The 13,296-nt window shown below is 46.8% G+C and overlaps 3 protein-coding genes across 6 annotated transcripts; all 3 read left to right on the plus strand.

Annotated features, from left to right (window-relative positions):
* Positions 1-307: 307 nt before the first annotated feature.
* LOC147968013 (Pentatricopeptide repeat (PPR) superfamily protein) lies at positions 308-2,004 on the plus strand. Its single transcript, XM_087525497.1, has one exon. The coding sequence runs from the start codon at positions 376-378 to the stop codon at positions 2,002-2,004; it is 1,629 nt and encodes a 542-aa protein (XP_087381623.1). The 5' UTR covers positions 308-375.
* Positions 2,005-4,372: 2,368 nt separating this feature from the next.
* Positions 4,373-7,482, plus strand: LOC147968014 (L-type lectin-domain containing receptor kinase IX.1-like). 2 transcript variants are annotated; one of them, XM_087525496.1, is made up of 3 exons: positions 4,373-4,498; positions 5,205-6,001; positions 6,096-7,482. In XM_087525496.1, the coding sequence occupies exons 2-3, from the start codon at positions 5,461-5,463 to the stop codon at positions 7,391-7,393; spliced, it is 1,839 nt and encodes a 612-aa protein (XP_087381622.1). In that variant the 5' UTR covers positions 4,373-4,498; positions 5,205-5,460; the 3' UTR covers positions 7,394-7,482. The 2 variants fall into 2 exon arrangements, with proteins under 2 accessions (XP_087381622.1, XP_087381621.1); XM_087525495.1 differs by lacking the exon at positions 4,373-4,498 and having other exon boundaries at positions 5,194-6,001.
* A 2,241-nt stretch (positions 7,483-9,723) lies between these two features.
* On the plus strand, positions 9,724-12,897 carry LOC125507843 (glutathione S-transferase Z1). Of its 3 annotated transcripts, none has more exons than XM_087525500.1 (9): positions 9,724-9,976; positions 10,097-10,153; positions 10,264-10,349; positions 10,451-10,522; positions 10,953-11,006; positions 11,217-11,292; positions 11,538-11,599; positions 12,424-12,538; positions 12,644-12,897. In XM_087525500.1, exons 1-8 carry the CDS (start codon positions 9,880-9,882, stop codon positions 12,526-12,528), a joined length of 609 nt encoding a protein of 202 aa, XP_087381626.1. In that variant the 5' UTR covers positions 9,724-9,879; the 3' UTR covers positions 12,529-12,538; positions 12,644-12,897. The 3 variants fall into 3 exon arrangements, with proteins under 3 accessions (XP_087381626.1, XP_087381624.1, XP_087381625.1); XM_087525498.1 differs by lacking the exons at positions 12,424-12,538; positions 12,644-12,897 and adding exons at positions 11,880-11,939; positions 12,028-12,308; XM_087525499.1 differs by having other exon boundaries at positions 12,424-12,897.
* The last annotated feature ends 399 nt before the right edge of the window (positions 12,898-13,296 follow it).

Here is a 13,296-nt window from a genome sequence, read left to right on the forward strand (position 1 = left end):
TCTTCAATTCATCTTCGTGTTTCGAGGTGGCTATTTTTGTGGTGTGGTTTGCTCCAGTGAACCTTAATGCATTTGATGATTTCGGTCCTAATGCAACGTTCTACTTCGTTCAAAACCGAGGTTTCATGGTAATTCAGATCATGCTGAAAGTCGATAGAGTAGGAATGGACGTGCTTGTAGTGTAGAGGTTGGGCTTGTGTGAGAGTTGGAGGAATTTGCGCAACACGAACACACGACAACTCTGAATGTTTTGAATTCAGGAGCAACCATCCTAACCGTACATGATGTAATCGGACGGCTCCTCTAAAAAGCAGTCGTGCCGGGGCAGGGCAAAGCAAAACCTCTCCCATCCTCGTCAGACACCCCGAAAACGAAATGCAGGCTAGGCCCGCCGCCGCCCCGCTCTCGGCTCCCGCCCCTCCCAACGATTCCGCCGCCGCCGCCGCAGTAATCTCAATCCTCAGCGACGCGGACCCCGACGACCGCCTTCGCGCGTCCGGCATCAGCCCGGACCCCGCCCTGTTCCCGCATCTCCGCCGGTCGCTCACCACCCTCCCGGAGTCCGCGTTCCCCGCGCTCGCCCGCTGGGCCGGCTCCGCCGCCGCCGTCTCCCTCCTCGCCTCCCGCGGCTTCTTCGCGGCCTCCTGGCGCCTCCTCCTCCTCCAGTCGCCTTCGTCTCCGCCCCCTCCCCTTGCCGCCTTCGCCCCGCTCGTCCGCCGCTACGCCCGCCTCGGCCGCGCCTCCGCGGCCCTCCGCGCCTTCCACTTCCTCCGCCGCAACCCCGACCGCTACACGGTCGATGGAGACGGCTCGCCCGCCGCCACCTCCCTCCTAAACATGGCTGTCGGGGCGCTCTGCAAGGAGGGTCACCCGCGCCCGGCCGCCAAACTCGTCGAGCGGTGCCGGCGTGAGGGGGAGCTCGCGCCCGATGAACGGACCTACAACATGCTCCTCGACGGCTGGTCCGGCGCCCGCCGGCTGGACAAGGTCGGGAAGCTCTGGGCAGAGATGCGCGTGGCCGGCGTGCGGCCGACGGTGGTCTCCTACGGGACTCTCATCAAGGCGGTTTGTCGGATGCAGCAGCCGGACCAGGCAATGTCTCTCCTCGACGAGATGCGAAAGGAGGGGATCGAGGCGAACCTGGTTACCTGCAACCCCATCGTGCACGCCCTGGCTCACGCCGGCCGATTTCGGGACGCATACAACCTGCTCGAGAAATTTCCTCTCTACGGGGTGGCGCCTAATATCTCGACATTCAACTCGCTCGTGTTGGCTTACTGCAAATATGGAGACCTTGCCGGGGCAAGCGGTGTGCTCAAGGCCATGATGGGGAGGGGCATCTTGCCAACGGCAAAAACGTACAATTACTTCTTCGTGTTCTTTGCCAAGACCGGCAATGTTGAGCTGGGGATGAATCTTTATAACAAGATGGTCAACAATGGTTATGCGCCGGACCAGACCACTTACAACCTCCTGGTCAAGATGTTGTGCGAGGCTAATCGGCTTGAATTAGTGGTGCAGATGATAAAGGAGATGAAGGTTAATGGTTTTGAGGCTGATCTGGCAACAAGCACCATGCTGATACATTTGCTTTGCCGAAGTCATCGGTTTCAGGAAGCATGTGCTGAGTTTGAGGACATGTTTCGTAGAGGGCACGTGCCCCAGTATATCACTTACAGGATGCTTATGAAAGAGCTCAAGCGGCTGGGTTTGGTTCAACTGGAAGAGAAGTTGACCGACCTAATGCGCTCAGTACCACATTCTACAAAGTTGCCTGGCAGCTACAGAGAAAAGGAAGGCGACAACGCTATAGAAAAGAGAAAATTAATATTGGAGAAAGCTCAGGCTGTTTCCAATGTTCTGAAGGAGTGTAAAGATCCGAAGGAGTTGCAGAAGCTAAAAGATGATGAAGAAACTGATGTCCAGGTCGCAGATAGGATAGTCGCCAACATTAGAAAAAGAGTATATGGGGGTGTCTCTAGGTTAGCCTCTCCACTTCCTTGAACATCGAGTTGGCAAAATCAAATCATGAAGATTTACTGGATGATCAGGGATTTAGAAGTTGATCACCTAAGCAATTTATATTTCACACAGTTGATTGCCCTTTGGGATGTTCAAGAAGCAAGAAGAGATTGTAACCTCTAATCCTGTTTGGTTCTTTTTGTGGATTGGATATCCTCCATGAGAAATTCACAGAACAGAAGCAGTGGACATGCATGAATTAATTTAGTGCTTAAGATGTGGCATGGAACACACAAGCCTTCCCCATATATGTAAGTAATATTTACATCCTTTTGTTGTGCTCCATTGCCATGGCTTCTACATGATGTCAGTGTGGAACAACCTGGCCTGTTAGATCACCCAGCTAATCGAGTCTTAGATGTTGTGGTTAATCATGCATATGTGATGTACTTCTGATTCTTATAGTTAAAGATTACTTTGTTCAGTTTTGGATTGATTTAGTGATGCCAGTGATGGGCCTCTTTGATTTAATGGATTTTCGTATGAATTTTGGAGGATTAGAAATTTTAGGACAGTATCACATAGGATTTTTTCTCTGAAGGATTCCATTGCTTACTTTGGTAATTTTGGATGAGGTAGTGGTGCTAGCTAAGAACTCGTTGCTGCAAGGGATTTTTTTCAAATTCTGGAGGATTAATCCTTGGGAATTTCAGGATTGTGTTGAGATTTTTTCCCCTAAGGATTCCATTGTACTAGATTTTCATAAAGTCATAGGAAAAATTCAGTTGAATCAAGCCTCTTGAAAATTATTGTTTCTTTTCTTATGATGCAATCAAACAAACCTTTTGGTGCAAATTAAATCTTATAGGCTTCACGCGGGTATGCCAAATGCAATCCTTCGTTTTCCTATTCCTGCATTTTTTGGTGTCCTGCAAATCGACGAGGCCCTAAATGCTGTAGTGATATCCCTCCAAAAGAAAAGGGGAACCCTACCTGTACACGTGATGTAAGACCCATAGGGGCGGTTTTGGGTGAATCACAGCGCCATACTTGCCTTAAATCCCCAAACCACTGTAGTGGGAAGGTCTTCCTATCAGCAGTTGTCGGATTGAAAATGAACGGACCCGATCGACTGTGTGAGATGGTACCCCACCTCTCAGCTACTTGTATATGTTTTGGTTTGTGTACCAGATTGTGTAGGAATGCTATCACAGATTAATCCTACCAAATTGAACAGAGGAACAAGGGGTGTAAGACTTCCAGCAACCTTTTCAATATTAAAGGGGGGAATTCTGAAGCCACACGTGATAAATGCATTGAGCTCCTGATAAATTTAGTAATAAACTATTTTTTTTCGAACCAAGCAGGAGGACTGCCTGTGAATAAATACTTCCTCTGTAAACTAATATAAGAGCGTTTAGATAACTAAAATAGTGATCTAAACACTCTTATATTAGTTTACGGAGGGAGTAGATAGCAAGGAAAGGGGAAGAAACCCCATACAAAGTCTGAGCACAAACGACCTCCATCCTCAAAACAACTCAAACAAAACAGTGCCCTGAAAATAACTACTACTACTAACAACAACCCAAGAAGAAGAGCAGCTGCATAGCAAGGCAGATGGAGAAACGGCAGACCACCAAAATGACCCTGAAGAAAGATCGACTTGGAAGTTGGAGGGACAGCAGTCAACCGAAGCGACCCTGAAGGAAGGTTGATTGGGACTGAAACAACATGGAGCTGGCTCCGCTGAATCAAGACCCACTATCCCACATCCACAGGCGCAAAGAATCTGTGAATACTTGCTGTAGCCCATAGCAAGCGTCCACTCTGATTTTGTACAGCGCTCGTTGCCCTGTGGTGCCAGGCGGCACGCAGTCACATCAACAAACTTTCTTCAGACCTTCCATTGTACATTCACATTGGGACACATAGATAAATTGCTCGCTGTCAATTGCAACTAAAGGTCTAAGAATTATCTTTTTATATGTATTCAATAAAATAACTGAAATGTATAACTGCATTGAGTCAGCAATTGCATGTTCTAACTGCATAACCAGTCACTAAAGCACGTGTGAGACACCTAGGATCAGCACAGAAGGATTGCTTATCAAGTCCAGGCACCACAATGACACAGATATAAGTAGTGCATTTTTTGTTCAGGCTCCTGAACTAGAGACAAGTTCATCTTATCTTTCGATAAAAAAAAACTATGCCTCCTTATCTATCGTTCTACTAAGAGATGTGTTACTCTGTCCTGCAGTTTGTGTTGTTCTTGCCCTGCTTTTGGTTTAGTTTGCCCAAGATCGTTTTATTCTGTTACACAATTAAGTTTTATGATGTAAGCATTTTTGTTTCTACTTCCATAGTTTTACTCATAATCTTTCTGGTTTGATATTTAGGTTTTTAGGTGGGTTATCAATATCTCGTGTTATATCTATTTTTGGGATCGTCTTTAACGAAGCTGGAAAACTCTTAATTGAAAGAAGGATGTCTCTTTTATAGGATACCTCTACTAGGAACTTTACAGATTGAGGTATAATATTCTGCAAATTTGTTTCGTGTACTATGACCCATGATTTTATTTTTGCCATGCATTTGTTTCATTTATATGCAGAAATATGTTTTTCATACAATATCCCAATATATTCCTAACAAACCGTTCCCTTTTTATTTTCTTCGCATGACACATGGTTTTAATCAATTTAGGAATAGATACATGTGGTTCTGGAGGCATGTATATAGGAGAAACATATATATACACTTTTCCTAATACTATATGGTTTTATCAAGCAGCATCAGAAGTGGAGAACTGATAAACAAGGTAAAGGCCTTTGAACTGAAATTGCTAGTTCCCCAGACCCCAGAGTCTTCTGCCTAGTTTGGCATCACTAAAGGGATCGTGACTGGGGCAAATACTAATAGTTTTGACACTGACTGGGGCAAATACTATACATGATGTAAGCCGAAAATAAGCCGGCTAAGGAACACCCCTCATATGACATTTGGCATTACCCAAGCTCCAAATTATGTATCTGCCTCGGACAGATTCTACTCCATCATCTCCAGCAAAATATAAAGTATGGCGTGCATAAGCTTAATCTTGGTCAGGTAGGTTCACAAGTACAGTATAATCTAATCAAAGTTAGAAATGAGAGCAAAACAGAGAAGTTACCTTTGTTAGGATCCCAAGCACCAAGGCCTCCCATGCCGGCCGGCTGACCGTCGTCCATGGCTTCCAGCTTTGTCATCCTCGTCCTCGCCGTTGTTGCATCTCTCGGTGTCGGCGCCGCTGCTGCAATTGGCAAGCAGGACAAGTTCCTGGCTCCAGTGCATCCTTCCTGCTCGACCACTGGCAACTACACCGATGGCAGCCAGTTCAAGAAGAACCTCGACGAGCTCCTCGCCGCCCTCCCCGCGGCTGCCAGCAGGAACGATGGGTTCTACATCGGCACTGCGGGGGACTCGGGATCTCCCGACCAGGTCTTCACCCTCATCATGTGCTATGCCGACCACGACGCGGCAGAGTGCCTGGAATGCCTCACCGGAGCGCCGGCGGAGATCATGGCCTTGTGCCCTGGCAGCCGGGACGTGCGCGCGGCATACGATGCGTGCATACTCCGGTACTCACCGGTGTCAACCTTTACATCAACGGCCGACCTTGACATCGCTTTCTACGTGAAGTACACCGCGCCCATCCCGGTCGATCCGGTGGCCATGGCCAGGGTGTGGCTTCCGCTGATGGCCGACCTCACGGGACAGGCCGCTGGGTCGCCGGCGCGGGCAGCGAGTGGGAGCACGCTGTACGATGCTTCGTGGCGGGTGTTCGGGCTGGCGCAGTGTACGAGGAACCTCAACGCGAGCGAGTGCAGCCGGTGCCTCTCCTCCTTGGTCGGCAAACTGCCGGAGCTGTTCCAGAACGAGACCGGTGGCGCCGTCAAGGCATACAGCTGCTACGTGCGCTACCAGATCGGCCCCTTTGACATAACCCTTCCACCTGCATCAGAACCCCCGCCGCCGTCGTCTCCAAAGCCCGGAGGTCAGTCTTTGCAGGTTTGGGGTAGCCTTCTTTCACATATATATCTATATCCAGTGAGATATTAATCTCTATTGTTCTTGGAATTCTGTGACAGAAGCATCGTCTTCTTCAAGAACAAGGCTCCTGATCGGCAGCTCCATTGGTGCCGTGTCGTTCTTGATCATTCTGGTTGGTGTCTTGGTCTGTCTCCTTTTCCGACGACGGCAAAAGCACCCAATCACTGCCAATAAGCAGGCAAAGGGGCAAGAGCCGGAAGATGGCAAATTCTCCGACGGCGACGACCCAGCCATGGAAGACGACTTCGAGAAAGGGACCGGGCCCAAGCGGTTTCACTACGGTGAGCTGGCCATCGCCACCGACAACTTCTCCGACGAGAAGAAGCTCGGGGAAGGAGGTTTCGGCTCCGTGTACAGAGGATATCTCAAGGAGTCGAACCTCGAGGTGGCCATCAAGCGGGTCTCCAAAGGTTCCAAGCAAGGGAAGAAAGAATATGCTTCCGAGGTGACGATCATAAGCCGACTCCGGCACCGAAACCTGGTGCAGCTTATCGGCTGGTGCCACGGCGGGGGCGAGCTGCTCCTTGTCTACGAGCTGATGCCCAACGGCAGCCTTGACACGCACCTCTACGGCGGCAAGAACGCAGCCGTGCTGCCATGGCCGGCCAGGCACGAGATCGTGCTTGGACTGGGCTCTGCCCTCCTGTATCTTCACCAAGAGTGGGAGCAGTGCGTCCTGCACAGAGACATCAAGCCAAGCAACATCATGCTGGACGCCTCCTTTGCTGCCAAGCTTGGCGACTTCGGGCTTGCCAGGCTCGTCGACCATGGCAGGGGCTCGCACACCACGGTGCTCGCCGGCACGATGGGGTACATGGACCCGGAGTGCATGACAACCGGCCGGACCAGCGCCGAGTCGGACGTGTACAGCTTTGGAGTTGTCCTCCTCGAGATTGCCTGCGGCAGGCGGCCTCTGGCGGTGGCAGAAGAGGAACAGATGGTCCACCTGGCCCAGCGGGTCTGGGCATCATACGGCATGCGAAGGGTTCTTGATGCCGCTGACGCGCGGCTGGAAGGGGAGTTTGACGGCGAGGAGATGGAGCGTGTGATGGTCGTCGGGCTCTGGTGCGCGCACCCCGACCGGAGCCTCAGGCCGTCCATCAGGCAGGCCGTCGGTGTGCTGCGGCGCGAGCAGCCTCTGCCGACCCTACCGGAGAGGATGCCGGTGGCAACTTTCTTGTACGTGCCCCTACTGGTTGATGGTTCAAGTTCCACGTTGTCTACTGGTGTCACCGGCGCTGGCGGCAGTGGCAGCAGCGGAACTGACACGCCGGCGGACAAGTCGATGTCGATGCGAAGCAACACGGTAGTGGATGGACAGATCACTGGACGCTAAATGTTGTAAAGGGACAAATTAATACGCTCAGTTTGCTAACACGAAGTAATTTGTTAATTATCCTAATTTCTGATTATTCCATTAAAATCGAGCTATTGTGATAGCAAATAACTGTCTCATTAAATTCAGTTAATCACCAGAACGGCTTATACTTTCTTTGCAGTTTCTTTCATTCTCTACCCGCAAGTGGGGTGCAAACCAGTGGAGTCAAAGATTTGCAGACTTGGCTTGACTCAGCTCGTTTTCAAAACAAATGAGCTCAATTTGACTTGAGCTTGTGGTCGAGCTGCAGTCTGACTCGTACTTGGCTTCTACTACCTCATCAAGTCTCTAAAATTTCTTATATAGTATTCCCTCCGTTCCATAATATAAGAGCGTTTTTGACAATATACTAGTGTAAAAAAACGCTTTTATATTATGGAACAGAGGGAGTATTTGTTTACAAGGAAGTACTAACGACGTTGATGCCGTTTCGAGCCATTTTCAAGCTAGATGAAAAAAAAAACATGATCCTCTTATACATAATATAAATCTTATTAGCATAGAATAATTGAAGAAGTTCATAGCATAAGCAATGTTGGTCAACATTGGGTGTTCAGAATTCTTAGCACCAATTCAAACTGGTGCTAACCATTGGAAGACGTAGGAGCGACTCAAAGTTGATTAAGTATAGGGCGTAAAATGTGAATGTGTGTAGTCATATATCCTTATTTTTACCCATTGTGCCTTTTTTTTTTACATGTGTACTCCAGTTTAGCACTTGTTTTGTACTTAAACTTTAATAAATACTAGAAGTGTTGTGAGCGCTTTGTTGCGCCGTTGGTGTTGTTGGGTTTCTTAAAAATATTACTCACTTTGTTTCAAAAATAAGGTGTATTGCATTTTTTTAAGTCAAATCTTTTTAAGTTTGATCAAATTTGTAGAAAAATATATCAAAATCCATAATACAAATCGATATAATTAGATTCATCATAAAATGAATTTCCATTTTTTTTAATATTGTGGATGTTGGCATTTTGTCTCTGAACTTGGTCAAAGTTCAAGAAATTTGACTTTTCAAAAAACTAATACCCCTTATATTTTGGAATTGATGTAATATTTAGTTTGGGGGCAGAGAGATGATGGCGTGTGTTTTAACTTTTTTATATTTCGATGATTTGGTGGGCCTTTCTTGATGTGATTCTGTGTTATCCGCTAAGAAACCCATATTTATGTGGGGGGAAATTTCTGCGTCGGTAGCTGCATGGACTATATTGGTGCTATACAATATCCCCTGGTGGCTTTTTTTCCTGGGTGGTGGTTTTTGCTGATTCATTTGAAAAATAATTGACCGGTCAAAATGGTAAACCAAATTCATAATTGAATACTCCAATCGAATTGAAGAGCTTCAAAATTAGGGAACAATAGTGAATTAAAATAAATGAATGGAGAGAGTGACTCAATTTTATATTGAAGACCTTGATTAATTATGAGGCATAGTGTATAGTATAAAAAATTAAATAAAAGAGTTTTGAGAAAGTGTTGACCCGGTCAAAATAAGGTGATCCAATTTTAATTGAAGACCTCAATTGATTGTGAGTCCTTTAAATTTAAGGAGCCTAGTGTTATAAAGGATATGACAGTGTGGATCGCAATGATGCAGATGGCGAGGGAGATTCTTCTTTTTCTAAAAACCGATGAAACTGACATATGATATGCCACTTGTCATCACAAAAGAGGTATCTACTCTCGACCAGTGATTTCATTTTTTTAGAGCAAGTACTCCCTTCATCCAAAAATACTTCTCATCAAAATGAATAAAAAGAGGTGTATCTAGAATGTACTAGATACACCTCTTTTTATCCATTTATTTCCGGACGGAGGGAGTATATTTATTTGTTGAAGTAATCAATGTAGGCCGTCAAGAAGAAGAGAAAAATAATGTTAGAGGGTGCCTGGATACGTTTTAGTCTCATGACTAAAAGTAGTGGGAGTAAAACTTGCTAACATCACCCATGCTTGGATCCAAATAATAAAGAGACTAAAATCAAGTTAATGAGCATTTATTATCTTCCAAACCCTCCAATTCAGAACTCGCATGTGTTAAAGAAGAGAAATTAAATAAAGAAAGAGAGGACTAATCCACATTTTAGTAGGGGTACCCCTGACTAAAGAAACTTAGTCTTAAGACTAGTTGTAGTCCCTCTTTAGTCAGGGTGCTTGGAACTTTAGCCTCTTAAAAAAACTATTTATAGTCAGACTAAAATAAGTCCTTTGGATCCAAGCACCCTACCTCGCTTTATTAAACTGAGCTGGACGGGCTAGGCTGCGAGGCTGCGACCCGGACATGGGCCCTGCGTGTTCGGTGAACGAACCCACTTGAGTTGCCTTTTTATTTCCGTGTCCCACTTGGCTTCCGGCTCGACCGAGCGCTGCCGTGGTCCACTTCTTCCCTGGCCGCCGGCCACGAATCCGCGCCTCCGAGACCGAGCTGCTGCTAGCTCCGAATGGCTTCGGCGGAGGCTCCGACGGCAAGGCCGATTCTCTACTCGTACTGGCGCAGCTCCTGCTCCCACCGCGTCCGCATCGCGCTCAACCTCAAAGGTGCGTGCTGCTCGCTCTTCCCCCCTATCTGGTTCTGGTCTCACCCCACCCTCGTCGTTTCTCTGATTACGTCGAGTAAACTGGATTCGCGCGCGTATGATTTTTCATCATTCTCTGCAGGTATCGATTATGAGTACAAGGCGGTGAACCTCCTCAAGGGCGAGCAGTCTGATCCTGGTACGGCACCCTCTGCTTTCTGTCCTCTGCACTTGCGTCAGTTGTTTGGTGGTGAAGATATGTATACCTGCCACTCACTAGGTTCATTTATCTTATTTTGTGGGTGGCAGAGTTCATGAAGCTTAATCCTATGAAGTTCGTCCCTGCCTTGGTCGACGGCGACGCAGTAATCGGCGACTCTTACGCAATAGCATTGGCAAGTCACTCTTTCCCAGGGTCTCCAAATCGTGTGTTCCTCCTACGCAGCACCATTCTCTTATCAGTTATCAACCACTTGCTTTGTTGTGACTTTTACAGTATTTGGAGGACAAGTACCCTCAGCGCCCTCTTTTGCCCCAAGACCTTAAAAAGAAGGCCCTGAATATCCAGGTAATTGATGATAACCTTTAACTCATCATGGTCAGCCAGAAGTATTTCATGCTTTAATCCCAGTAGTAGTAATTTGTATCTTCCATATGTGGAGTCAATCGTGTAGTAACTGTTATTTATTGTCTCTTTGATCTGTTTTCTCAATCGTTCTACAGTTTGCTTACAGGTTAGTTAGTATTCTATTTAATCTGACCCACCAAAAAATCCATCCTCAGATTCATGTTATCAAAGCATAGCAGAAAGTACACAATAAATAACAGCAAGAAAGTTTCTGAATCTACTTTATCTGACCCGCTCTGAGCAAAGGGAACATATATATAATCAGGTCCAACTATAATCTACAAAATACTTACTGTATACGTTCAGCTTTTTCTTCTGTCACGAATTCATAATACTAATGTGGATGTTCCTCTACTAACTTTTATCGCAGATAGCAAGCATTGTGTGTTCTGGTATTCAACCTCTTCACAATCTCACCTTGGTGGTAAGTACCGACTATGCATTACTAAGCATATGACGACCACTGTGTGTTCTATATCTAAAATCTGATTGCCAGTGCACCTGAGGCCCATAGAGGGACGGCTGCCCATGTGTGCTGTGCAATACTAGTTGACTCTATATTTAGATAGCTTATGCTTATAAATTGCACAGATACTTAACTTGCTGTTGTGTTTTATTGCTCATTTGTCTACAGAGATTTATCGAGCAAAAAGTTGGAACAGGGGAGAGCATCCCGTGGGTCAAACAACAGATTGATAGAGGTTTCACAGGTTGTCTTCACAGACATGTCCCTTCTTTCTTGGTTATAACTGCTATATTTGCAGCATTACTTCCATCCAGAAAATTTGCTTTGGAAATACTGCTCACCAAGTAATTCAGTGATCTTGCATGTTTTGAGAAACTCACATTATTTCCTTTAGAACTTCTTATCCTGCATTTACACTTGGTGTTTCCCTGCCTCTGTCTGCTTTCTCATTATGCAACTATGTGCTCACTTTCACCCCCAACGGTTCAGCTGTTGAGAACATGATCAAAGGCTGTGCTGGGAAGTTTGCTATGGGAGATGAAGTCCAACTGGTTCGTATGCTACCCTACTATTTTCTATCTCTTTATTTTCTTCTGTTGAACACCAAAGAACATCATTATCTGGAATGAATTTTCTCTGCTGTAGATTCATCTATTGTTGTATTAATAGGTGTCCCTTGTCCCTTGAAAGTAACTGTAGTCTAGTTCCTCCCGGGAAATGAAATAGAATTCATATTTCAACAATCCTAGGGCAACAACTACCATTGCAAGTGTAAACTACCCCGAGTCGACTCAGCTAAGTAGCTAACTGCCGCATCCTATTTACATGCAGGCAGATGTATTCCTTGCACCCCAGATTTTTGCTGCGGTGACTCGTTATCAAATCGACATGGTACTGCACTTTCACTTACTATCAAGTCCACAACTATACTTGTCACTATCTTTGATGAACTAACGGAACATGATTGCGCTTGCCGCAGTCGAACTATCCCACCCTCGCGAGGCTCTACGATCAATATATGACACACCCTGCATTTGAAGCTGCGCTCCCTGACCGGCAGCCGGATGCCCCTTCCTCTGCCTAGACATAGGCCGGGGGTGAATCAGTAGTTCTCACTGCTTTGTCTGTACCTGTGTGTGTCCTGTCCCGTTACTTCAAACTCTGTAACAATAAGCACAGAACTTCCTGCACCAAGTGTAAAGTAACTACTGTAGTCTGTATCAAAACAGTGAAATAATTGTGATCACTAGCCTTTGGATATCTGGAATTCTGGACTTACGTGAAATAGCAACAAGATGAAACATCAGTGGCTTACATTTCAATTGTCACTTCTTAAGAAAGAACCTGCAGGACATTTCAGTTGGCCTTTTTGCAGCTTTGGCACCCGTTCTCTAGGCAGCGGGATAGGGAGCGGCTTGACAGCATGATGGCGGGGATGATTGCGGGTTGCGGCAGCACGCCGCCTTGCTTGGTCGCATAGCCACTGATCTGTCAGTTACTTGGCGGCCTTTTTTCTTTCTTTCTTTTTTTTACTTTTGAAGGCATGTTTATGTTGTTGCCCCAGCAGGATTAATACTATCTTTACTTTCTCTTAGACGTGGTGGCTTTTATCTATAAAGCGTGCGAAAGCCTGTTTGGAGAAGAAAAAACCCTCACCGGCGGAGCGTCAACTGCTGTCCTATCTTCAGTTATCAAAGACGGGCTTCAATGGCTACGAATCCTTCTCACCGCTTCACACACATTATTTTTCTTTTTTGAGTTTTTTAGGGGATTCGCCCACCTTATTTATCACTATTCATGCCACTTCTATTTTAACCTAAATGTCCTAAATTTAGGCTGGTCGGCCTCACCCGTCTGATTTGGGCGTTGGGAACCGTCTGATGCCCCTCATCTTCGTCAACGCACGCATACGAAGAAACCCCCCTACATCTCATTGTCCATTTCGCCCCGCCGGCCGCATGCGTTCTCCCCCTCTTGTGCCTTCGCTACTGTTCTCATCTCTGGTCGCTGCCTCTCACAAACCGTCCTCGCCGGCTGTCCAATTCGTCGGTCCAGCCCTCGCAAGGCCGTCCTCATCACCGCCTTCGCCCATGCAACAGCCACACCTTGCAGTTGCAGCTCCTGTGGCGACCGTTGTAGCTCTAGTGGCGATGACCGCAGCTCGCCAGCATGCTCACCGCCGCTCATCCCCGATGTTGCAGCTTGTCGGGCGCACCTGACGCTTGTAACATCTCGCTTGCCCCCGTTT

The sequence above is a fragment of the Triticum urartu genome, chromosome 5A (genome assembly GCF_056163025.1).
Source record: "Triticum urartu cultivar PI428250 chromosome 5A, HENAU_Tu73, whole genome shotgun sequence".
Taxonomy (NCBI): domain Eukaryota; kingdom Viridiplantae; phylum Streptophyta; class Magnoliopsida; order Poales; family Poaceae; genus Triticum; species Triticum urartu.

Bases quoted from the DNA above. Each gene is read 5' to 3' on its own strand.
- LOC147968014 (XM_087525495.1), top strand. From the start codon at position 5,194: ATGGCTTCCAGCTTTGTCATCCTCGTCCTCGCCGTTGTTGCATCTCTC. The intron at 6,002-6,095 runs GTCAGTCTTTGC...ATTCTGTGACAG, and splicing joins GTCGTCTCCAAAGCCCGGAG to AAGCATCGTCTTCTTCAAGA.
- LOC147968013 (XM_087525497.1), top strand. From the start codon at position 376: ATGCAGGCTAGGCCCGCCGCCGCCCCGCTCTCGGCTCCCGCCCCTCCC.
- LOC125507843 (XM_087525498.1), top strand. From the start codon at position 9,880: ATGGCTTCGGCGGAGGCTCCGACGGCAAGGCCGATTCTCTACTCGTAC. The intron at 9,977-10,096 runs GTGCGTGCTGCT...CATTCTCTGCAG, and splicing joins CATCGCGCTCAACCTCAAAG to GTATCGATTATGAGTACAAG. The intron at 11,600-11,879 runs GTTCGTATGCTA...ATTTACATGCAG, and splicing joins TGGGAGATGAAGTCCAACTG to GCAGATGTATTCCTTGCACC.